The 27294-nt window shown below is 39.2% G+C and overlaps 1 protein-coding gene across 4 annotated transcripts in view; it reads right to left on the bottom strand.

Moving 5' to 3' along the window:
* Nucleotides 1-27294, bottom strand: part of ST7 (suppression of tumorigenicity 7) — a 215186-nt gene that overhangs the window by 28804 nt on the left and 159088 nt on the right. For all 4 annotated transcript variants that reach the window (XM_011937374.1, XM_011937375.1, XM_011937373.1 and 1 more), the window contains exons 11-12: nucleotides 11950-12022; nucleotides 10409-10511 (exon numbers count right to left, since the gene is read on the bottom strand). In XM_011937374.1, the coding sequence (XP_011792764.1) occupies nucleotides 10409-10511; nucleotides 11950-12022 (176 nt within the window). The remainder of the gene's footprint in view (nucleotides 1-10408; nucleotides 10512-11949; nucleotides 12023-27294) is intronic.

Genomic DNA, 27294 nt, shown 5'->3' with positions numbered 1-27294 from the left:
TGGCCTAGGTGGCAGCGAGCTTAATAAGAGTGACCTCAGTAGAGGTGATGAGCCTGGTGGGGGTGGCCTGCATAGGGACAGTCTTGGAGAAAGCAGCTGCAGTGCTTTCTGTTAAAGAAAGAGACTTACAAACTTCCTATTCCTGAGAAATGTGGCTAAAAACTGGTTTCTGTTCATTTTCCTCTGGGTCATATTTCCACAATACGTTCTCCTTACTCTAATCCAAAAAAGCTTTGGAACAAAATATGACTCAATTCAAAGAAACTTATATTGAAATAATATTTCTAAAATGTCCTGTTGATATACAATATCATAGATAGTCTGCCAGGGTATTTTGAATTTCTGCTTCCACGCTTCAAGCATTTTAAAATACTAAAACCCACTACACATTTTGTTTCCTAAATTGGATTAAAAAGCAATTTTATACTCTGTCAATCAGCTTTACCAAGATATAAAGGGAGGATTGCTTTAGTGTTTGCATGAAATAGAATTTCCATCACTATAACAATGTCCTGTAGGTACTCCATTAGCATATACAATTACCACGATGTTTTCTTCCATAAGCCTCTTGAAATCCCCATGAAACTAGTTTCTAGATTAACATTAGATGAGCTTTTTAAAAAAAAAAAAAAAAAAGTACATTTTTAATGGGAATGCATTTCTGTCATAACATTCTTCATTCTTTCCTCTCTGTTTTCTCATGACTTCCCACACTCCTAGACTTAAAATTTGAAAGCTAAATATGTATTAGGCTAGGTCCTCACCTCCATATTGTGTCAACCCCAGTCTGCCCCGCTGCTGAAATGAGTGCTGGGAGTGTGGCACCCTTCTCCCCTCGGTACCCTCTGGGACTGCCTGTTGTCCCCTCCGCTACCTCTTGGGCGGGCACAGTGAGGACAGCAGATGGTTTACTGGTTCTGGGATTTGGGGCAAGATTAAGATGAAAGCTATCCCCTGTTGGTGCTGGCCAGTTTTCTTGATTTTTTCCCCTCAGCAGCTGTCTACAGCACTCGGACATGCTAAGGAACTGGTACTGGCTCCGCGGCCCCCTCCCTGCTGCTCAGAGGAGGATGTGAGGCCTCCTCCTCTATGGGTGGGACCTCAAAAGCTTAGGATTTTCTGGTGGTGATGGGTCACAGCCATGTGTTATTTTCTGAACTGTATGCAGAGGGGCCTTGGGGTTGCTGGGCTACCAGACTTCTCATCCCAGTTTCAAGCAGAGCATCTACTTGCTTATTTATTAAGATTTCATGTAAGACTGAATTAGGAGAGGAAAAGTGTTTACTGCTTTAAAAAAGTTAAAAATTGTTTGTTTTTGTAGAAGTAAACACAAGCTGGCCAGTGGAGGCCTGTGTGTGGTAGTGAAGACCCGTGACTTGGGAAGCCCTCCTTGGTGATATTGACCAGGTCAGCCTTTCCTATCAGCCAAGGCTCAATTCTGGGGACTACCACATTCAAGGTTTTCAGAGTTGAGAGGGAGGTTTGGGCATTCTGTATACAGCCAGGCCACTCCCCTACCACTGCACACTTGGAGAATGTTTCTAACAGCAAAGCACAGGATCTGGCTTCCAGAAGTTACAGAGTTCCTGGGTTATCTGCCCCAACTCTGACTGTGAGCTGGCTGCCTCACTCTGGTGGGCCCAGCAGCACCCTGCCTGCCTCACAGGGGCACGGGCCAGTCTGTCTTCTCAATGACTGAGCACTTCTTGTGAGAGCACGCATCATGTTCTGACCAGCGTCCCAGTGGCTGGCACATACTTAGTGCTCAATAAGTGCTAGCTGAATGCGCTGCTGGGAGGGAAAAGAGGACTCTGCTTTGGAATTGTATACCTTTGGAGACTAGAGAAGCTGGTGGACAGCAGCAGGAAGGTTAGCTCCTCCAGGATGAAGTAAAGTTGCAGGGATGTCTCCTGTTTATTCTATTAGAGCAGAGTGATCCTGCTTAAGTAAAAGTAGTTCAAATATGTTGTGGTTGACAGGAGAGTTAGCAAGGTGTGTGGCTTCCAGCTGAGGGAGGAAATGGAAGAATTACTCTTCTGAGGGCATGAGAGCCTTGCCAACTCTGATAATGAGAATAGGCACCAAGACAGAGGGTGCAGGGGCAGGGAGGAAGGAGATATAAGCAACCCAGGCTGGGAGACACCAAACCGCTTAGGCCTGCTCTGAAAAAAGTACCTGGTGATGTTCAAGTGGGTCCCTACCTCCTCTATGACTATGGGCACCTGGGACCCCTGACCACACAGCTCACACTAAGGGAGATTTCCCTGCCACCTCTCTCTCTTCCACTCACACCGCTCTCCTTGTCCTGGTGGTAGGCAGTGGAAATGATTCCAACAGCCCAACTCCAATTGGTAGAAGTACCCCTGGGAAAGAAACAAACAGCTGCTTGCTTTTTATAGGCTGAAGAAGAAAAGCTTTGGAAAGAGTGAAAACTTAATAGAATCTGGAAACATTTTGCTGGGGGAGCCAATGATGATGGGTTCGGTGTATGTATGTGTATATTAGGGACTGTTAATGTAGCCCTACAATCTTGATTACTCAGACAGGGAAATATGAGTTATATAATCGAAAGGCGGGTGGCTTCAGCCTCCATAATAGAGGGGACACCTGCCTCTGCAATCAAAGTAGAAGACACAGTGATGTTTTATGAGGCAACCTCATGCGTGCCTGGGACAGGCTTTCAAGTCTGTTCTACCTGAGGAGGCAGGTGCAACAGGGAGAGGAAGGGGCCTGCGTATGGGCAAGTTTCATACCAGACGTGAAGTGTTGTGTTGGGGTAGAGGACCTGATAGGAGTGGGTTGGCAGAGAGCAGGGATGATACCTGGCTCAGAACAAGAATATAAGACACAGGTTGGAAATGGGTAACACTTAATCAGCCACAAGCAAAGAACTTACCAAGCAGCTATAAGCTGCAGAATCCCTGAAGACAATAGCTGCAGCCAGAACATGCTAGAGCCTCCCCTCAAATCTGGAGGCCTGAAGGGACCCTGAGGGTCCTCAAGGCCAAGGCATTGAGGTGCCACTGTTATACTCTCTGGTTGTCCTTCTTCAGGCTAGGGTGGCCCAAGAAGCACCTGTTAATGCATGTTTCTAGGCAGCCTCTATTTCCACCTAGCCTGCAAGCACAGAAATAGAACGGGAGGTAAAAAGGAAGAGATAATGAAGGGGCCAACATGTATTGAGCAGGTACTGAATGAATTACACGATGTAATTTCATTTACCTGTCATCAGTCCTGTGAAGCCATTACTTTTATCCTCATTTTGTCAAAACAAGAATGGGCAGGAAACTAATTAACTCCCTCCTCCCATACTTTATTCCAGTCCTGTGGACAGCAAGTAATGGGAGTAACTGTTCTGAACACTTTTGCGCTTTTCTCTTTTTTAGAGACAAAGTCTCTTTCTGTCACCCAGGCTGTGGTGCAATAGCACAATCATGGCTCACTGCAGTCTTGACCTGTTGGCTCAGCCTCCCAAATAGCTAGGATTATAGGTGTGTGCCACCACACCCAGCTAATTTTTTTGTTTGTTTGTGGAGATGAGGTCTCACTACATTGTCCAGGCTGGTCTCAAACTCCTAGACTCAAGCGATCCTCCTGCCTCAGCCTCCCAAAGTGCTAGAATTACAGGCATGATGAACCCTTTCAATGATACTTCACAGCTCTCCTTGTCTTCCTTGCTCTGTTGCTATAATATGTTTTGCCTGACAATTCAGAAAGGAATAAATACAAATGGCTAACAATGTTCAACCAAGCTAGTAGTGGCAAAGAAATGCAGACTTAAAGAACAAAATTCCATTTGTACTTAATAGGTTCATAAATATTTATTGCTCCCCTTCTTTCCTTTTTAAACAAACTGCTCGACGACAGTGAGGGTATGATAAAATGGTGAAGAAGGAGTTGTCTGTTGATTTAAACTGCTATAATCTTTTTTGGCAAGTAGTTTGGCAATATCAAGAGCCTTAAGTACTTCCACACATGACTTAGTAATTCCCATACTTCAAATCTACCCTCAGGAAATAATCCTGACTAAAAAATCTTCTTGCCCAAAGAGGTTCATTACAGAAGTTGACCGATCATGTCAACTTGATATCTACCATGGAGGACTCAAGAAGTAGATTAGGCTGTGTGCACAGTCCCTCACACCCACAATCCCAGCACTTTGGGAGGACGAGGTAGAAGGACTGCTTGACGAACAACTTGGGCAACAGAGACCTTGTCTCTATTAAAAATTTTTAAAAGCTGGCTGAGTGTAGGGGCACATACCTATAGTCCCACTACTCTAGAGGCTGAGGCTGGAGGATCCCTTGAGCCCTGGAATTTGAGGTTATAATGAGCTATGATTGTGCCATTACACTCCAGCCTGGGTGACAGTACAACCCTGCCTTGGGTCAGGGGTCTGGGAGAGGGAAGAAGTAGATAATTCTCTTCTACAAAATGTAACAGAACGAAAATGAACTCTTATCTTACACCACACAAAAAATCAACTCAAAATGCATTAAAAGTTTAAATGTAAAACCGGAAACTATAAAACTTCTAGAAGAAAGTAAAGGAGGGGAATAACTTTATGATATTAGTTTTAGCAATGATTTCTTAGATATGACACCAAAAGCACAAGCAACAAACGCTAAAATACACAAGTGGGACTATGTCAAACTGAAATGCTTCTGTGTAGCAAAGAAAACAATAGAGTGAAAAGGTAACCTGTGGAATAGAGAAAATATCTGCAAACCATACATCTAATAAGGGGTTAATATTGAAAACATATAAGCAACTCCTACAACTCAATAAGAAAAAAAAAAAAGCCCAACAATCTGATTTAAAACTTGGCAAAAGACTCATATAGACATTTCTCCAAGAAGATATATGAATGACCAACTGGTATATGAAAAGATGCTCAACATCACTAACAAGCAGAGAAATGAAAATCAAAACCACAAAAAAATTTTTACCTGATGTGTTAGGATGGCCACTCTCAAGAAAATAACAAGTGTTGGCAAGTTTGTGGAAAAACTGGAACCCTTGTGCACTGTTGGTGGGAATGTAAAATGGTGCAGCCACTAAGGAAAACAGTTTGGAAGTTTCTCAAAAAATCAAAAATAGAATCACCACTATATGATCCAGTCATTCCTCCTTCTGGGTATTCATTCAAAAGAAGTGAAAGCAGGATCTTGAGAAGATATTTGCACTGCTATTTTCATTGCAGCATTATTCACAACAGCCAAGGTTATTAGGAACCTAAATGTCCATGGACAGATGAGTGGATAAAGACAATGTGGCATATACATACAGTGGAATACCTTTTGGTCTTTAAAAAGAAGAAAATTCTGTCATATGGTGGATATAACATAGATGAAGCTTGAGGACATTATGCTAAGTAAAATAAGTCAGTCACAGAAAGACAAATACATGATTCCACTGATATGACGTATCTAAAGTAGTCAAATTCATAGAAGCAGAATGTATAATGGTGCTTTCCAGGGGCTGTGGGGAGGGGAAAATGAGGAGTTGATGTTCAATAAGAATAGAGTTTCAATCGTGCAAGATGAAAAAGTTCTAGAGATTACTGTACAGTGATGTGCATATAGTTAATGATATGGTTTGGCTGTGTTCCCACCCAAATCTCTTCTTTAATTTTACTTCCCATAATCTCCATGTGTAGTGGGAGAGACCTGGTGGGAGGTAACAGTTATCTCCATGCTGTTCTCATGACAGTCAGTGAGTTTTCATGAGATCTGACTGTTTTATAAGGGACTTTTCCCCCTTTTGCTCATTCTTCTGCTTTCTGCCATCATGTGAAAAAGGACATGTTTACTTCCCCTTCCACTATGAATGTAAGTTTCCTGAGGCCTCCCTAGCCATGCTGAACTGAGTCAATTAAACTTCTTTCCTCTATAAATCACCTAGTCTTGAGTATGCCTTTATTTGCAGCATGAGAATGGACTAATACAGTTAACAAGATTGTACTGTACGCCTAAAAATTTGGTAAGAGGGTAGATCTCATGTTACATGCTTTTTACCTCACACATAAAAAAGAAGTATCCAAAACAGAAGTATCCAGTTATAGAAACTGTCTTAAAAGAGTCTGAAGGCACATCGATAAAATATTAGAACTGCAAGTTGGAGGATAACCTTTTTAAGGTTAAAGAACTCTGGAAATCTGATAATCCTCCCTCAGAAACAAATACACCCCCAATACCCAAACATAAAGTCCATGTTAAGAGCCCTATGCTAATTTTTTAAAATAGTAAAGTAAAAGTATTTAAAATACATAGGAAAAAAGGCTAGAAATAGTCTTAAATATGAGTAGATTATTTTTTATAATACCACTATAGAGCAAAAGACATATTTAATACTGTTGGTAACAAACAAATAATTTAGCCCACCTTCCGGAAACTTTTCAGAAAATGGAAGTTTATCTTTGGTACCCTGAAGGAGTTAACGTAACATCCTCCAAACAAAATGTTTCCCTCACCCCGACCCCAATGTAAATCTCAAGACTACTGAGGAAGAGCAGGGTAAGCATGAAGCATATCTGCAGAAAGAAGGCCCCAAATCCAATAAACTACAACAATACAAAGATGAAGGTATAGAACCATGATGAGGGCAGTCCTTTGATTGTCCAGCATTACATGAATGGAATTTTCTTTACACGCAAAGTGATTTTAATCCCATTAAATGGAAAACATCCTCTAATGGATTCGAGATTTCTTTGTCTTCTTGAGTTTTGTTCTTAGTTGTTGAAAATCGCCAGCATCATTAATATCCCCAGTTTTCCTCAACAAAAGGTAAACAGCAAGTACATAATCAATGCATTATACTGAGAGACCAGAGGAGAGAGACTACTTCTGATGAAGAAGAACAAGCTTCCTGGTGACTCTTGACGGTGGTGGTGAAGGGGCAACAGGGTTTCCTCAGAGGAAGTGAAAAAGGGAAAGGAAAGAGAATGTGTCTGGAATGATGAACAAATAGTTATGAGGTGGAAAAAAGGAAAAACAAGTTGGGTCAGATTATGAAGGGTACTGAAGAATCGCACAAGGAGTTTATGCCTTTTCCTATGGGAGCCGGCGGCACAGCTATAGTTTCTCAGGAGGGAGTGACAGTTCTGTTGGTAATGATGAGCCTGTGTGTTTGCTTCCTCTTTACTAGTTTGCTGCAATCTAATACTTCAGAAATTCTAGTGTTTCACATCCAACTGACCACTGAAGGGGCTCTCCTTCAGAACAGAGATAAAGGGTTTCGTACTGTTCTTATTTATTTCCCAGTCCTGTGATGTGGTAAGGAGCAACACTCCCTCCCTACTCCTCATGTCTGCAGGCAAAGAGAGTTCCCAAGAGTAGCCCTCTGAAGGTAAATGACTGGTATTTATCATTGGATGGTGAAATATTACCTATGTATCTTTGCTTAATGGGATACCAGATGAAGCAAAGCTGGAAATACATGGAAGGCAGTTCTCAGTTACTATATTTGGTATTTTTTCCTCCCTTAAAGAAGATGATAATCATATAATACAGCATGCAGATACTGAAAATTCCTGTGGTGGGCCACTGACAACTTCCTGTGGTAGAGAAAAAGAAGCCATGGAAGTCATATCATTTAAGATATCTTGAAGAAACCTGAATTGTCCTTAAGGGACTGAATGCCTTGAGAAGCAGTGTGCCCACCAGCATTTGAAGGGTCCAAGCCTAGGCTGGTCTGTTCCCTGGTGAGATGTGGGAGGCAGTAGAGGGCAACATTTACGAGTAGATAACCCAGAATTGGTTCAGGCTCTGCCATTTATTTGCTAAATGACCATGAGCAGATTATTTAACCTCTCCAAATCTTCGGTGCCTTCATCTATGTAATAGGGATAATAATATAACACACCTCACAGAATCATTATAAAAAATAAGTGAAAGGGCTTATGTACTTCAGTTAGCACTGTGCTTGGCACATAACATTACAAAAATAATAAAAATGATTATTACAGTATCATTATAAGGAGAGAGTCAAGGTTAGGATGGGAAGGTGACCTAGATGATCTTTAAGGCCCCTTCTTATGCTAAGAGTCCAAGAGTTTATAACCTTTACCGATGTCTCATTAGAACTAAGGCTATTATTCTCTGCCTCCAAGGCACCAAATGTGTGTGTGTGTGTGTATGTGTGTGTGTGTGTGTGTGTGTGTGTGTTTGCTAAAGTAAGATGTTTAGAGCACGCTGCACACTATATATTAGAAATTTGTGGCTAATTCTTGACAGATGTGGCCAGTGAATCCCAGGAACTGTCCCACATGGAAATTCTGATGGACGAAGAGGATCTGGAAACACATCTCCCCCTCAGCACAATCATCAACAAAGCAAAGTGCTGGAGAGTCAGTTTACCTAGGTAGTTTACCCTACCTTCTCTCAGTTTCATGATTAGAAATTAGAGTGCAATCAAATATTTGAAATGTTTCCACTTTTAGAACAATTCTATTTTGCAGGTGGAATCCCAGTTAACTGTGTCAAATTCTTCCATGGCAGCCTTAAAGCGTTTCTTAGGGCTTTTAATATTCTTCGAGAGGCTCAATTAACCATTTCGGACCAGTTTTATAGCATTAAATGACTACTCCCATCAAAATATCTAACCAACAAGTACTGTACTGATTTTCTGTCTTGTGCCCCAGGATTGCAAGGCTGTAGTTAGGATCACAGTAAAAAATCTGGTTCCTAGATATGAGAAGCCCCTAATCATTATCAAAATTCTTAATAACTATCAATAATTATCAAAAATTTTTGATATTAAAATTATCAAAAATCTTAATAATTTGCAAATAAATGGTGCTCAAGTATTTTCAAAAAACTTCAAATATATAATCTCACTTGATCTTTACCACAGAAGACAGGCAGGGCTTCTATCCTATCTTCATTTAAAGATGAGGGACAACTTTGAGCTGAGAAATGCTAAGCCCAATGTCCAATGGCTGATAAATGACAGAACCAGAAGTGGAACACGAGTTTTTGCCTCAGAATCCAGAACTTATTGCTCAATACTACTTCTAAAAGAGCCTTATTTGTGCTTACTGAATAGCTCTGTAGAGAATGGCATTCAATGAGTATTAATAGATGATCTCAGTTTACTGTAATTCAGGATAATATTTTCACGATTAGTTTTAAATTTTAGTCAAAGTGGAATAAATATTTTTAGTTTAGGTGAAAAATATTATATAAGGAGATATAGTTATAGCACCATATGGACAATACATAAATCTACAAATACTATGTTGGTCATTACCCATTAGGCCTAATGAATAAATACATCCTTATGCAAATGTGGCATAGTGAACCACTCTTCAATTTCCTGCTAAGTGAAAACAATGACCCAGACTTGACTAAAATCCCAGGAATTATATTAGATCACTTATCTCTATCACTCTGGATATCAACAAAATAAAGTAGTTAACTCCATAAATCATCTCTCTCTCTCTCTCTCTCTCTCTCTCTCTCACTCATACCTCCCACCCTTTTGCTATAGTGCTACAACACAAGTCAAACAGCCTTCCTTTGTCATTTTTCACCAGTAAGTCTTCATGGGACATTTTGCCAAGGAAGATATGGCTTGTCATACCTGAGGTGAACCACACGAAGTTTCTTAGAGGTCAAAATGTACTTAATAGCGGGACTGAAAGTGGCTCTCAGCTACTTTTTTTTCTCCCTCAGAGAAGATGATAATTACGTAATACAGCATGTAGATACTAAAAGAGCAGGGAGTTAAATATAGGTAAATAATAAATACACATTCATCTCCTGAATAAAAGATTACAGAAATATCCTCTGCTCTGATTTGATTCCCTTAAAATCAATTTCAGAAAAAAAATCAGAAATATTGAGTATTTATAAATTGGTCAACCATGTGGTTAATAACTAAAACAAATATTTTCTACTACATATACTTACTAAGATGGTACAAAGCAAAACACTTTTTCATATTTTGAAGTTTTCTCTATTATTTTCTTGCCAATACTGATTACCATCATTTATTTATAGAGACATAGAATGCCACATTAGTATTTTTTTTTTTTTACCAGTTTTATTCACAACAACATTTATTTCCTGAGTTTGATCTATGTGAGACCATAACTGGTGTGAAATTCCTATCAAATGCGTCAACACACCCGGGATATCTACTTTTTGCCAATTTCAGGCTTCCTGGCCTGCCTCAGCGAGGTCTATCGATTTACCCTTATTAAGTGAAGCCTGGAAATCTGCCCCAAAGCCTCTTGAGTGTAGCTGTTGCTTAAAATGAGGCTAATGCCCATACACTACACAGGGCCTCAACATTTGTTGGTTGCAATTCATTTTTTATAACCGGTGTACTCAAGATACAACACCGTGGTCAATGAATGCTTTCTCTGCTATCATAATGAGTTCCTGTGGGGATTCCACAGACTCACTTTTGGCACATGAGGATTGAATTCCACAGCTCTATGAATGGCTTCTACTGCATTCATCTCTGCTGTGCTCAGCCCCCGCCGAGATGCAGCCTCAGGAGAGAATCTGAAAAGCAGAAAGACAAAAACCATCCAGTTGGGACCACTGCTTGGGCATCAACCCAAAAGCATCTACACATCAAGGGCCCATAAAACCACAACGAGCCAATGACATGAGCTCTCCAAACTTCTACTGCATGGAACCTCTGAGTGACCCCGAGGACCGAGGCCAGCAAAAACCCCAGCAGAAGCAGAAAGCGTGCTTGCATCTAGTCATGGCAGGAGTTAAATTTGGCTATCAAGTCTCTGTCTAAATAGCTAATCTAAGTCTTCTACGAGGTACCTGCTCAGGTGGGGGGAAGAGGTAGGACTGACAAGGGCAGACAGTGTAGGAAAAAGAGAAAACTAGGTTACAGAAGAGTGCACTTGGTTAAAAACAGAGCTGGGAAGGATTTGAAAGGAGGCCTCCCACCCAATGTCAGTGCTGCGATGGAGGTTAAATCATTGCAGCTTCAGCAGCAGGCGAGCCTGCTTGGGGCCATTCCGGCAGGGGGCGTGTGCATGCCCAAACTGCGGGCGAGACACCTGCCCGAGTGAATGAAAAAAACCAGACCATGCAATCTCTTTCTCACCTCACACCCAGGGCTAACTCCAGAGCTGTGCTTGGCAGGCAGACACCACAGGGGAAGCTGTGACAACCCTGGCCCTGCCCTCCCAAGCTGGAGTCGCTGTGTAGGGAGAAAAGATGTTGCAGTAGGTACTGGCGATCTACAGGATAAAAAAGAATGAAAGAAAATTACTTTGGTCTTGAAGTGTACACACACTTAACAGCAAACCTGTCTGATACAGCAGAGGCTGGTTTCCTATTCTCTGCTTTTGATGCTACAGAGGGATTATATTGGGGAAGTGTAAGAGTTTATGAACTCAAAACCAGTTAAGCCATCTAGGCTCTTTCACCTGGCAGGCATCCTTGGATGCTTATGAAAAGTCCATATGCCATAGTCACCTGCCTGAACAAAATAGGCAAACGTCCCATTGAGATGACAACTCAAAGTTAACAGACCAGTGGGGGCTAATTTGGAGTTGATGAGGCAAAGAATGAGAGATGACCATCCCATCTGCCACATTCCAGATGTGTATGACACTGCCCAGTTATGGACTGCTGAAGGGAGAGGAATGTGCAAAAAACGAATAGAAGGATGGCATTCTGTGTAAGTCCCAAGCAGGTGTTTTGGTATCTACTGTCTCACACCAAAAAAGTCATCTCAGAAGCATGGAATTTCAAATAAATCCTGCTTTAGGATACCTTTACATACCCTTACATTACCTGAAGATATACATTCCCTCCTTCTAATAGTGAAAGAAAAGAACAGCAGGTTTTGGAAAACGCATGCTTATAAGCAGGGGTCTCATAGACTAAGAGAAACTTCCAGAGAAAGCCCTCAGAGGCAACACATCTCAATTCCGGTCAGGCATTAGTACCACGCAAGCTATTATTCACTTACTTGTCAGAGACAGCTCTTGCTTTGAGCAAAGCAGCTGTGTAGCATATTGTTGCTGACTTTGGTAAGCTTATATCTGTTGGAGAAAAAGAAAGTAGGAACACATAAATTTGTAGGTAACAAAGACCAATAATTTTCAATACACTAGCATTTTAATCACATTTAAGTGTAATAAAGCATAAATGAAGAATATTTTAATACATACGTTACACAAGAATTTCAGCTATTCCTTACTGTATCAACACAGTATGTGAAACTGAAGGGTAGGTTGTATTTTTGTGAATAATTCATGTCCACCAGGCTGACTCTTAAGCAATCACCTTCTATTTTAAAATATGAATTTTTGTACGTTGAGTTGAAGCAGATTATAGCTATAAATATATAAATTTAGATATCACATGAATATCCTTGATGTTAAAGACATGAAAGTGTCTTTGTCACTTATCAAAATTTCTCGACAGGTGTATGAAATACTAATTGAAGAAAAAAATCTAGATTAAAAAAAGACATAGCCAAATGAATGATTCTTTAGTGGTCAGATTTAAACTACATTTCTTGTGCATTAAATTTCAAGTTTACATTCAATTTTTAATAGTGCTTGTTAAAAATGTAAAAGTCAAAGTCAAGGAGATATACATATATATCTAATATATAAATAAACATATATAACTTTTAAAGGGTATATGTATGAAATCCTTAGGAAACTACACAATTTTTGCTCATGCAAACCTATCATAAGTCTCCTTTCATATGAAGCCTCACTTGTCACCAGGAAAAACAGTTCCTTTCGATTTTACAAAAAGTACAGAAAGGCCAGGGTGGGGGTGGGGTTCAGATAATGAGTTTACAGGAAAGTGAAAGCACAGGGTCCAAGTGAGAGTAGATAAACTCAAAGAGGGCATCCCTTTGGGTGAAAAATGTGTTCTTAAATTATGATTGCATTCTTTCCAGAATAGGAGTTAGTATTTAATACTTGCAACCAAATTTACACTATCGTACAGAAATACTTTAATTCAGAACAGGTAAAAATACGCCATTCCCAGATGCTGCAAAATTCATTCTAGGTTAGAGGAACTCTTTGCATCTGGAATGCCCTGCAAGTTTCTTTGCAAGGCTGTTTTCAACTTAGAAAGGATTACATTAAAGTAGAAATGAAAAAGGGAAGTCCCATAACTAGCCAATAGACAGAGGCAGAAGAAAACAATTTCATAAAAGAAAACCAATCTCTCTTTCAATAAAGAGTATTTAATGCCAATTCCAAGCAGATTCCTAAGGAACTTCTCTTTGAGGGAAATTTCAATGACATTGATAAAACACAATCATAGAAAATATCAGCACAGAATTGAAAGGAAAAGAGGTCTTTGTACCCTTAATCTCATAAACTATTTTCAAGCAAAATGTCACCACCACATACATACTATATAAAATGGTGTGCTTACAGTTAGGAAGAAAAAAATGCCAGACACTCATGGATTAGTCTTGTTGCTTTTCCAGCATCTAAACATTTAACAGCTTTCCAGTGTGGGGAATCAATACAAGAACGAAATATCCTGTTTTCTGAGTATACTCATTGATTGTTATTTGAAGCTAATAAAAAAAACTAGATGATATATGGCCTACTTAAAAGTTCAGACATTTTATTTTAAAGTTACCCAAGCCTTGTTTCCAAAAACAATGATCATAATTATTTGAAGGTGGCAGCACAAGAAGGAGCCTCTTTTTAAGGAGCCTCTTTTTAAGGACTTAGCTGCTCAACAAGAAAGATCAAGTTGTGTTTGATGGTTACCTAATCAATCAAATGAACACTTTCACCCAGAGAGAAATACAGAAAGAGATACAATTGAGGTGTTCCAGCAAATGACTAGAGATGCCTAATCAAAGGTAATCTTTAATCTAGAATCCTGACCCCATTCCCACTAGCATAGACAGGACATTCACAACTAGAAAAATGCAACAGCATTCAGCAACATTATGACGACTACAGTACATTTTCTCCATTTTTAAAATGTTTGCTCCTTCTCCTTTATTAAGTAGTATATGTGCATAAGAAAAATGCTTAAAATAACCAAAAATATATTTTAATCAATATCAAATGAGGAAACAGGGAAATGTAGCTCTATGAAAATGCCCCATTCTCCATTAGTGGCATTTCATTCTATTTATTTTTTTATGCTAGTAAGTTATTTTGTTCTCACTGATTAAGAAAAATAGAAAATAGAAAAACATTCTTGCATAGCTTGTTTATTTAGATATTTTCAATGTTATTCTTTTTTCTGTAAAAACATTACATCTATTTGGTAATAGCAATTTGCCTCTAAGGAGGGATGAATCACTCTAAAGAAACCGATCCTAAATTTCCCCTCACATAGAGCGTCTTGTTGTTCAAATAGGTTTTGGTTTACAATTTTCATTTTTGAAAGTGATGCATATTTTTCTGCAGAGCACTTAGGCAATATAAATGGAAAGCTTTTACATTTTGCCTACCCAGCAATTTCACTTCTAAGACTTTATCCTAGGAAATAATCATGAATGTGCACAAAGATTGTTCATCACAACATTGTTTCTAATGGAATACTGGAAATGGCCCAATGTCCAGTCATAGACTGGTTAACACGCTGTAAGTACATTCACAGGGTACAATTCCATGCATTAAATCATGGTGGTGGTGGAAAGGTACTGAATGATCTGGGGAAAATGTATTGTGCACACATCAATAAGTTTATAAAAAGTATGCTTTAATATTCATCTTTAAAAGCATTTATATACACAAAGAAAAAGATTGGAATAATATGCACCAAATATTGTAGACTCCCCTTATCAGTAGGTTCACTTTCTGTGGTTTCAGTTGTCCACAGTCAACCACAGTCTGAAGATATTAACTGGAAAATTCCAGAAATGAATACTTGATAAGTTTTAAACAGCATGCCATTCTGAGTAGTGTGATGGGATCTTGTTACTGTCCTGCTCCATCCAACCTAGGATGTGAATCATCCCTTTGTCCAGCACATCCACAGTGTAGATGCTACTGCCCATCAGTTACTTTGTGGCCACATGCATTATCATAGTTACCACAGTGCTGTCACAGTTATCACTGTGCTTGTGTTCAAGTAACCCTTATTTTATTGCATAATGGCCACAAAGTGCAAGAATAGTGATGCTGGCAATTTGGATTGGCCAAAGAGAAGATGTAAGGTGCTTCCATTAAACGGAAAGGTGAAACTTCTCAACTTAATAAAAAAAGAAAAAAATCATACACCGAGGCTGCTAAGATCTACAGCAGGAATGAATCATGTGAATTGTGAAGAAGGAAAAGAAATTTGTTAGTTTCACTGTTGTACCTCAAAACTGCAAAAGTTATGGCCACAGTGTGTAGTAAGTAGAATGACAAGAAGGAAGGGCCACATTCGCATAACTTTTATGACATATCGTTATAAGTGTTCTATTTATTAGTTATTGCTAACCTCTTACTGTGCCTAATTTATTCATTTATTATTTTATTTATTTATTTTTTGAGACAGAGTCTCGCTCTGTCACCCAGGCTGGAGTACAATGGCAGGATCTCGGCTCACTGCAAGCTCTGTCTCCTGGGTTCAAGCAATTCTCCTGCCTCAGCCTCCTGAGTAGCTGAGATTATAGGCACGCACCACCACGCCCGGCTGATTTTTGTATTTTTAGTAGAGATGGGGTTTCACCATGTTGGTCATGCTGGTCTCGAACTCCGACCTTGTGATCCACCCACCTTGGCCTCCCAAAGTGCTGGGATTACAGGCGTGAGCCACCGCATCCAGCTTACTGTGCCTAATTTATAAATTAAACTTTATCATAAGCATATATGTACATGAAAAAATATTGTGTATACAGCGTTCAGTACTCTCCATGGTTTCAGGCATTCACTGGAGGTTTTAGAACATATGCCCTAAGGATAAGGGAGGACTACTCCATTGGTGGTGTTCATTTCTGCATGGCAAGATTATAGGCAATTTTTCCCACTGTTTATCTGTATTTCCAAAGTTTCCTGTCATGTACATGCAAAAACTGCTTTTTTTTTTTTTTTTTTTTTAGCAGATAATGATGCTAGAGGGAAGAATTCTGTTCTATAAATTGCCTGAAGCAAGTTCATGGGCAAATACATTGGTGGAGCCAGATACCGACAGCATAGACAAAAGTAGAATTTATCACATGAGGTGCTGTCAGCCCGGAGATCTATCAGATGTAACTTTCACATACTCTTGTGAAAGTTAGTGTGCTCTATTTACAGTGTGCCTGCTATGGTACAGTTACCTTATTAGCCATATTTTAATCTAATAACTGCCTAACATCTAAACCAGTGGCAGGAACTGATGTTTGGCTCACCATTAAGAACCATATATACTCCCCTTTAGGAGAAAGTATTTAGGCTGCCTGCCCCATGAGCACCTCCTCTTTCATTCCCACCTCACCCCACAAAAAAGGGGGAAGCTTGGTTATTGCTGCCTATAATTTTTAAACTTAATATTTTGACATAATTATAGGCTTCCAGAAATTTATAAAAATATACACAGAGTCCTGTAAATGTTTCACTCAGCTTCTCCCAACGGTGGTATTTTATATAACTGTAGTATAATACCAAAAACCAAGAAATTGACATTGCTAGAGTACTATTGGGTACACTACAGACCTTGTTCATTTTCACCATTTTTTATATACAATCAAGTGTGCATGTCTATCCAATTTCATCCCATAATTAGATTCATGTAACCACACCAAAACACAGAACTGTTCCATTACCACAGAGGAACTCCCTGGTGCTACCCCTTTATATTTGTACTCTCCCTGTCCTTCCTCATACATGTCCCCCGGTAATCACTAATCTGTTCTGTACAATTCTGTCTGCCTGCTATGACTTCATGCTTTTATCACTACGGAAATGGATAAAATGATAAGATGAATAGAGTGGCTACCAGTAGTGATTGAAATGGCAATAAGAACAAATCATCCGCTTTCCAATATTGCCTGTAATTTATTCAGAAATTTTACTTTGAGTAAGCAACTCAAAACCATTCTAAGTTAGTTTGATTTTGTATGAACACACTGACTCTGCAGTGGCCTTCTGACTTTTGTAAGTGGCATTTAGCTACATTATTACCTCTTACGAATTAGAATCCAAAGAGCAAACAAAAGGAAAGGAAATAATGAGGTATCATATAATTCCATTACTCACTGCAGAAACAAGGAATGCTAAGTAAATGTTTCTCACTTAGGCAAAGCTGAACTGCCAGTATTAATTTTTCTTCCACCTCTTTGCCATCTTATGTTTTGTAGAAATGTTTTTCTGAAAGGAGAAGAAATTTCCCCAAACATCTCAGGCATGCAAAATCAAATTGTCATGAAAGTCTTTCATTAAAAGTTGTAATTCTGAACTTCACACAAATGGAATCAGACTCATTTTTGTACTCATTTTTGTCCGATTCCTTTCACTTAGCGTGTTGTTTTTGAGATTCATCCATGTTGAATCTCAAAACATGGATCAGTCATTCATTCCTTTTCATTGCTAAGTAATATTTCATTGTGTGGATACACCACATGTTTATCTATTCTCTTGCTAAAGGACATTTGAATTGTTTTCCCACTTCGGACTGTTATGAAAAAAGCTGCTGTGACCATTTTTGTGTAAGCTTAACAAAACTCATTTCTCAGGGATATGTAACTAAAAATGGGATTGCTGGATCTGAAGATAGATGTCTGTTTAACTTTACTGGAAACTGTTAGACAGTGTTCCAAAGTGATTGCGTGAAGTTTGCAAAACTAATATATTGTGATAAAAGTAAGGAAAGTGGTTACTGCTGGGCTGGAGGGCAGTTATTGGCTGGAAGGGAGTATGAGGCAATCTTCTGAGATTTCAGAAAGTTCTGTTTCATTCTGGGTAGCAGTCATATGGGTATATATATAAGTGAAAAATCATCCCTCTGTACTTAAGAGTTGTACATGTAATTATATGTAATTTATGCCTCAATTATATACATATATATATATATTTTTTTTTTTGAGACAGAGTCTCACTCTGTCACCCAGGCTGGAGTGCAGTAGCACAATCTCCCTCACTACAACCTCCACTTCCCGGATTCAAGCAATTCTTGTGCCTCAGCCTCCCAAGTAGCTGGAACTATAGATGCACATGACCACGCCTGACTAATTTTTGTATTTTTAGTAGAGACGGGGGTTTCACCATGTTGACCAAACTGGTCTCGAACTCCTGACCTCAAGTGATCCGCCCACCTTGGCCTCCCAAAATGCTGGGATTACAGGCCTGAGCCACCGCACCCAGCCAATAAAAATTAAAACAAAACAAAACAAAACAAAACCTGAAATCTTGTGGTCACCTGAAGATGTCTTATCTCACCAATCTGACCTCCATAACATTTTACTTGCCTTTTATCATTCTGCCCCACTCCATTCTCTCTACAAATCCTTATCTAAAAATCACTTACACCTTCCATAAGAAAACAGAATCTGGTCATTGTTCGTCAATCTTTCAAGCATTAAGACGGTTACAATATCTCTTCTATAGCAATCTTCTCTAGGATAAATACCTCCAGTTCCTCACCTGACATATTCTTCAGAACTTCTCATCTATTTTTGTTACCTGGCCACAGGTGATTTCAAAATATGAGAATTAGAAATGAAAACAATCCTCTAAATCCCCCAGACTGAGCAGTAGAGAGCTCGGGGAAACGTGCCATCTGAGGAGCTGCGCCGCTCCACGTCTCTGAATACCAGCTAGAACGCCCTGGTGTTGAGCAGCTGGGACTCTTTGTCTGTTCTTTGATTGTGTGGTCAACAACGCCCTCACCCTCACCCCCGCAATTCTATTCAAATAGACTTCAGCCAAAGTCAGGTCTTTTCTCCCTTTTATGTAAGCCATGAACATTTAAAACAAAAACAAAAACAAAAAAAGCCTATAGGCAGGATTTCACATCTGACTCCATTACATTTCAAATCTTAAAATTAAATCTGAGCCATTAAATCTTAAATAATTTCAGCCTCAGCCCATCATTCCAGCCTATTAGTCATTTTTCTGATTCAAGCTACCACACACAGTTGTGCTTCCTCCAAATCTTCTTCCCCAAATGATCATTATCATCATCAAAATGACTGCTAACACTTACCAAAGGCTAACTGACAGGCACTGGTGTTAATCAGTTATATACATTATCCTATTTAATTCTCAGAGCAGTCCTATGAGGTAGGACTGTTATCCCTGCTTTATAGGTGGGGTAAATGAAGCATAGAATGGTTAAGAAATATGCCAATATCACAAATCCAGAACAAACCTGAGCACATGACTTTAAACTGTGCTATGTAGTTTACAAGATCTGATTTTTAGAAATACTGGCCGTGGCAATACCAACGACAGAATGTAGGAATAGGGTTCTAGAGATCACCCTCAATTTGCAACAGTCGGCAATGGTATGTCTGCAACCACTTATTAATTAGGTATTATATCCATATTGCTCCATGGTACCTGAAAGGGCAGCATTTAAAATATTACCAAATGTTTTGTTTAAATAAAGATGTAAACACATTTATGGTGTTCTCCTATTTCAGAAACACAAAGGAAAAGGGTCATTTACACAAATAAGATAAACATTTAAATACTATTGTATAGACTACCAATATTTTCACATCTACTATCTCATCAGTGTTTATTTGACACAATTGTCTTAATAAATCCATGTTAGATCCTCAATTACCTCCTTTTTTCTTGTGGTCAAAAGCCACATAATCATTTCTACAATTTGGTTGGGATTGACTTATTTGACAAATTCTTTTAAAAAGTAAAAAGTACTAAAGGGAAATATAAAATAGGAATGAATAATACAAGATACAGACGAAAAACTGAACAACAGTACAGGACTGCCAAGATCAACCTCCCAAAATCTGTTTCTTTTATAGGTGAGAAATATGGACCCAGCAAAGTTAAATGACTTTCTTAAGAGCCACTCAACAAATGAGTGGCAGAACTGACCACGTCCTTGTCACTATTCCATATTGTTAGTGTGATACGTGCTTTTACTTTCCCTGTCATTCTTCACTGTTTTGTTTGGACAACAGAGTCATACATTAAATCCTGTAATGTGTGAGACTTTTGCTTCCTCTGGTCTTTAGTCACCCTGAAAACCTGCTTACAAGTTTATTCCTGACTTGTATATACTTATTTAGCTATTTGTCATTCTGATCTTTTCATACACTTTAATCATTTATGTTTCCTTACACTTTTATCCATTGGGAGTAACTGCAATTTCCACTTTTAGTCTTCCATCCTTCACGAACCATTTTCCAGTTTAAAAAAAACTCTCTGTATCTCCTATGCCAAATAGTCTCAGCACAAAGTTATGTTAATTGAAATTCTGTTTGTGGGTTCATATTTATCTTTCCTCTGCATTAAAATAAACAAATAAAAGGCTGGGTGTGGTGGCTCACACCTGTAATCCCAGCACTTTGGGAGGCCAAGGCAAGAGGATCACTTGAACCTGGGAATTCAAGACCAACCTAGGTGACATAGTGAGACCTCACCTCTAGAAAAAATTGGCCAGGTGTGGTGGTTCACACCTGTAGTCCCAGCTACTTGGGAGGCTGAGGTGGGAGGATCACTTGAGCGTGGGAAGTTGAGACTGCAGTGAGCTGTGATCATGCCACTGCACTCCAGCCTGGGCAACAGAGCTATACCCTGTCTCAAAACAACAACAACAACAACAAAGAGCATGGCTTTTGCTTTTTGTTACTTTCATTTGTTTCAGATTCAAGGTACACCTGTGCCTAATATTCCTTTTTTTTTTTTTTAAACTATAGCTACAGGATAACATGGTCTCCTTCTCTTAAGCTTCTTCTTTTTTGGTAAGGATTAAATTCCATGGTATTATTCTCATGCTTTGTCTATTTTAGTAGTAACTGAAGTATCAACAAGGCAGGAATTTTTCAGATGGTTTGCTTTAGCAAGTGAGATTTATACAGGCATTCACATCATGTCCTCTACTATCTTCAAATTCACAGCTTTTATAGAAAGTACAGCTGGACACGCCACCTGTTCCCCTCTTCCACATTTTTTCTCCTCATGTCATTGTTACCACTCAGAAGTAGGTGGGCACTGATGGGTGACATGGGTCCTGACAGGCTCTTCACCCTTAGTTACGCTCCCTTGAAAGATTGTCTGTGGGTGATGGTGGTTTTTACATAGGGCTCAATGTCCTATAAAGAGATTATGCGACAGCAAATGAAATGAAGTGGTTATAGTTTAAAATAAGAAGTTTTCCCACCCAGGAGACAAAAGTTTCTGCACTAGGATTCCCACTTGTTGCTTAAGAAAGAAAAACCAAATTCTAACTCTTTTACACCAATGCTCAGAAAACCTCACAAATGTCTCCCTCCAGGACAGAATGTGCTCCACTGTAGTGTGGGAGATCACCTCACCACCCTGCTGCAGTGGCACTCCACTCTTCCACAACTGAGTGCTTTCCCACTGTGATCTCTCAAGTACCTCCACTCAAAAGGGGGCACGGTGTGAAGGTACTGTGCCACCCACTTCACTCTGGGCTGGACTGCAGCCCTTTCTGAAATTGCCTCCAGGCCTCTCCAGGGCCCATAAAATAAAATGGAAGCTTGGATTTTAATCCAGTCCCTCTACCACCCCACATTCCCGGCTAACTCACCCAAGTCATCTTCTTCCCTTCACTGCATCCCTCCTCATCCCTCTGCTCTAAGGGATGCAGACAATTCTCCAAATAAGTCATGCCAGTTGCGCCTCTGCACCTTTCAATATGCTCTCCTTGCCTCAAGCACCTTTCCTGTCTGGTTCAGACACCACCCCCAAGGGGAAGGCTCCCCTCACTCCTCCTTGCTGCCTGCGGTGCCCCTTCCATCTTGAGCTAAAGTGCATCGCAATCTTTATACTTTACAGCAACTGTCTGTTCTCTTATTTCCCTGTCCTACGTACACGGTGTGATTTAGGAGTAGAAGCTAGGTTGCTTCATCACTTTGTACCCACAACAAAAAACAATGTCTGAAATATAGCTGGCGCTCAGTGTTTGCTGAATAAAATCCTAAATTAATGTACTAAAATCTCAAATCTCTTGATATTAGCTTCCTTCGACTTGCAAACATTTACATCCAATTTAGCTCCCAGAAGCCAACATTGATGAGTGTTGTACGTTCTAACAGGGAATCAGAAACTTGTTATTTCTCAACATGTGTACTGCATTTATCTTTGCTTACAGAGTTCCGGCAGAGTGTTTGAAATTGTATTGGTGCTCTAATCTCAATGTCTATTTGAAACAGCAGTAGAATGAAATTGTGGGGCAGGATGAAAAAAACAATAAAGTAAAAACTGAAACAAGGTTGAAGAAAAGTAGAAAAAACAAGGAAAACTACACCTCTTCTGACTCCTTAAGGAGCCGTTATTGGAATGATGCTGCTGAAATAAAAGGTCATCTTAGGGAGAATGACTCTTGAATTTTCAACAGTCATAAGTGGTTCGTAACAGCCAAACTTTAATTCAATAATCTTGGAAGAAATGTCTGTAATTATGAGTAAAATTGTCAATCAGATGGGCCTCGGAAAACTTATGTTGCAAAACTTTAGACAGGATAGAACAGTTTTCCATGATAACCTTTTTGATCTGATATCCTTTTGTTCATCTCCCAATAATAACAACCAAGATGTAGTTTCAGTGCAGGGTCAGTTCTCATATCTATGAATCTAAAATTTTTTCAAAGATGACAGTAAGTAGATATATAAATCCCAAATCATCTCACAAATGAGAACACTATATCATAGTGGGATCTTATAGAGCGAGTCACTCACTGACCACAGATGTTCCCAATGAACTACCTTAGTACACAGGGGTTGAGATGAAAGGGGCACAAGCTTGCTCTCAAAGGCTTTCTTTCTCTGCACTCCCCACAGCTTGTTTCAAACAGACTCACTGAGCACTGATTCATCTCACTTCGCCTCTTTTTTGTATTTTTTTTTCCACTAGACTGAAAACTTCTTAGTGACAGAGAATAGGTTATATTTATCTCTGAATCTAAAGCACCTAAAAGTTAGTACTTCAACATAATAAGGACTTGATAGATCCTTGCTGAAATAATTTGAAAAAAATTAACCTATTTATTCCCTGTTATCCTTTAAAATTATGAAGTACCAAGAATCCCTTTTCTTGGTCAGGCAACAAATTGATATCATTTCTACCAGGTACACTTGAAGCTCCTATAATCCAACATATTTGGCCTTCACAGATGTTCTTGGAAGCATGAACCAACCAAACAAACAAAAATGGAAAACAAATTTAAAAAGCAGTCCATTTCTTCTTCATAACCTGTTTGTGGATTGTGATGTGTTCTTACTGTACCATTATGTGATTAATTTATCATTTTACTTGTTTATGATATGATGCAAAGAAAACAATAGACATACAGGATTCTGTCCTTAAATTTTTGTTATTGTTGATTCCAGGCAGTATAAGGTCTTTTTGCCCCACCTTCAGAAAGCCAATCTGAGGTCCCCTTCCAACTAAAGGGAAAAATTTCACTGAAGAAATAAAAGGGATTCATATACAAGAATCTCAAAAAGATGTGCCACCTGGGAGTTCAATGATTCAATTAGGAAGTTCTACATGACCTTAATCATCTGGAGCAGGGGGAAGGACAAGCACTACACATTCAACTACATCCAGAAAAATTCATCGTATGTTACAAAGCCAAACAGCAGATGTTATTTGCAACTTTTGGACTGGATTACACCCCAGAAGGTCTGTGTCAGACGGCCCTTCTATGGCTGGTGCCCTGAAGCCAAACACAGCAGTTTCCCTGATGGTAATGGCTGGCTGGGGAGGGATATTACCTGGGTAAATTATGATAACTGGGCAATAAGGATTACCAAACCCAACATAAATTTGGAGGGTTTGTGCATGTGCCAACTATGTGAATTACAGATGTATGCATTCACCAAAGGTCTTCCATCATCAGAGACAGAAGTTTGTCATGCATATAGTCCTCATTGAAATGACATCTACTGTCACAACTTTTGCTCACTGCAATATATAGTTCATCCCCTAACAGTCTATCATTTGTTCTAAAGTAACCTCAAAGGCCTAGTCCTCTTGGCAGATCTACCTCTTGGTGTCCAAATCTGCAGAGCATCCAGTGCAAAGCTATGTAAGACCACCATTTCTCAGCGACTTGTGCTTACAGGCATGAAGCCACAGCCATTAGTATCAGTGCTGATAATTATTTTCTTCTTTGAAGCACCAATGTGGTTCATTTGCCAGTCTTTTCACAAGGACGCTCTTTAAGCTCTTGCCTGGTATCCGTGGTCTTTTCCGTAACAGCCAGCCCAGGGAAAGGAGCTGGACTAGGTTTATAGTCTGTCACTAGAAACCAACAGCATACCAAATCTTCTTTCTAATATGCAGCCTAATTTTGTGACAGATATTTTCAGAAGCTGCTTGTGCCTGTGGCATCAAAATTCACATCCATATACTTAACTGAAAAGCACTGTTTTGGAAGTATGGACAGATTGACACTTGAAGTGTTTGACAAATACAGATTTTACTCATTGGACCTCCAGACATCTCACATCCTTCCTATTTTTACTTATTCCACAAACACAAATGGAAAACAGCCTAACCAAACAGGGTGTCCAGTAACCATTTCAAAGGAACTATGATGATAGTTGAATAACTTGTGCTAGTTATAAGGCCCTGGGCAATAAACAAGGTTTACGAAATTTTTAGTTATAACTACTTATGATATGACTCTGCAAAACAGTATCAGCAAAAGGCTTTTTCTCTGAATAGTCTCAACATAGAGTGATTCCCTAATGACTTTCCTTAGAACTTCTGTTTTCAATCTACTGAGATGAAAGTATTTCCTCCAATGTTAGAAACATGTCCTGTTCTAGAAAGTATGCCCTCTGCAAATTACCAGATGGCAGATAATAATGCTAATTTAGGATGGGCTTGATGGCATCAGTAAAAATGATCTTGATATAGTGGTTGCATTTATATAACTTTTGTGATTGTAAGAAAGACCAGCTGTCCCTAGTTCTTTTGAGAAAGAAGGGAAGAACAAGAGAAGATTCTGCCCTAAATTTAGGGCAATCACTAAATGACTTAACGGAGTAAATATCCAAAAGCGCTTAGATCTGTATTTCTACTAGGACAAACTGTTCAGAGGCTAAAGTTGCTATGAACCCAAAGAAGTAATTTTTCCTTTGATCAGGAGTAAAAATCCCTGGCATTTCTTTTTTCAGCTTTCCAAAGCTTTAGATAAAACTAAGAATTTTAGTTCTAATCAAATATCTGTATGTCCTATTAGATCCATAATTAATTTTAATAACAAGTCATAACATTGTCTTTTTGCAGAGCATAAGACTGGGCTCTTATTCCCTCATTGTGACATTTTATATATGGTTTTCCATTTGAACAAGACTAAAGAATAGTGGTGAAGTTTAGGAGTGACACTTTCGGCTCCTTATAATAGCGAATAATATTTGAACTCTTACTGTGTGTCCCACACTGTTCTTAACACTTAACACAGATTAAACCACTTTAATCCTCACAACAAATTACCCGCTGTGTGATCTTGGGCAAGTTACTTAGCCTTTCTAAGCCTTGATCTCATATCCAGAGAAAGAAACCAAGGCTTGGATTTCTCAAGCTCCCTCAGTTGGTGAAAGGCAGAGCTGGGACCTGATCCACCTCTTCCCCACCACCCATGACTGCCTTCTGGTATCCCCAAGGATCACTAACTAGAGATAGGCAGAACTAGATGCTCCCAAAGGTACCTTATGGTGCTCAGACCTGCGTTCACTTGCTCTATGAGATTCTTCTAAAATTGAAATGCACAAATGACAATGAATAAGAAACACATGAATTCTTTTAGACATTCCCACCCTAATCTTTGGGACTTAAGTTTTCAACCTAGGTGGCCTATAAACTTCTTTGAAAGGCAATCCAAAGCTTGTAACAATTTTTGCAATGGCTTCTAAAAGAAGGTTCTCATGACTTAATGATCTTGAAAACATTGTTGTCTTTATAGCAAATGTATGACTGAAGAAAAAGATAAATCTCAAATTAAATGAAAACCTTACATCAAATCCCCTTTGTGATTAAAAAAATTAGATACAAGTTGATTGAAGATGGAAAGTCATATTTTGAAGACAGTTTCAGAAAGACAAGCAAATATAGATACACTCAGTTCTTAAAAAATGATTAGAAAGGAACCTTACAAAACAATGTGGCATCACTGAAATTCTGCACCATGGCTTCAGCCCACCTAAGTCATGCCTTTGTAAGAGGAGTGAGAGAGGCCCAGCACATCACTTTTGGAAGGCTTACATTTATGGAAAACACATGGGATTTAAAGCCAGCTGGATCTGGATTTGAATCCCAGCTCTGCAGTTTTCTAAGAATGTGGGCTTGTAAGTTATTTAATCTCACAATGCCTCAGTTTCTGCATCTGCTAAAATGGAGTAACTGCCTCCTTACAGGGTTATTGTGAGGGTAAAGCTAATGCCAAGCTAATAACATGCTTGGCACATGGTAGGTTCTCAATAAATTGTGGCTAATAACAACAACAAGAACAATGGAATTCATAAAAATAATTTAAATAAATACTGCCAACAGCAGAAAGAGTGTAAGTGTGGTGGTTAAAAGAATGGGTCTGGAGTCAGACCACCTCAGTTTTTAATCCTGGCTTTCCTTTCCTTGTAGAATTCACATCATATTTAATGAAGCTGTTCTCAGTCGATCACTTTTCTCTCATAACATCACATCTACATGGCTTTACTTTGATACTATAGGCTCTTCCTGTGAGCAATTACCTTCTTTTTGTACCAGTTACCATATCCGCAAAACGGGGCTAGCAATAGTATCTACCCAATATGCTTGTGGTTTGAATCATGTCTGATACTGACACATTACAGGAACTCAACAAATGCTAGCTATTGCTGCTGCTATTTTAGTCACTGTGTGAAGAACATGATAGAACCAGGACCAGCCACCTGGAATAAAACTGCCCACCTATAATGTTGATTCACAAATTGAACACACGAGTATGAAAACGCCTGAGGATAGCAATACAGTATTTTAGACTAACACCTGGAATAATAAAACATTAGAAGTCATTTCAATGGCAAAATCAAAATCAGACTGCAGACTACGATGAGATATGTCCACTCAACTGGCAATCTTTGTGGGGACACAGGAGTATATGATTGTTACTGATTTCCAAACTCAAAGCCAAACCTTTTTTAAGGTGGTGAAGAACAATGAGACTAGGGGAATACATTTTGCCTCCCTTCTTTCCCTCAAAA

Source organism: Colobus angolensis, unplaced genomic scaffold (genome assembly GCF_000951035.1).
Source record: "Colobus angolensis palliatus isolate OR3802 unplaced genomic scaffold, Cang.pa_1.0 Scaffold163, whole genome shotgun sequence".
NCBI classification, from domain to species: domain Eukaryota; kingdom Metazoa; phylum Chordata; class Mammalia; order Primates; family Cercopithecidae; genus Colobus; species Colobus angolensis.
Note: the sequence above shows the minus strand (reverse complement) of the source record. Positions and strands in the feature narration are given on the sequence as shown.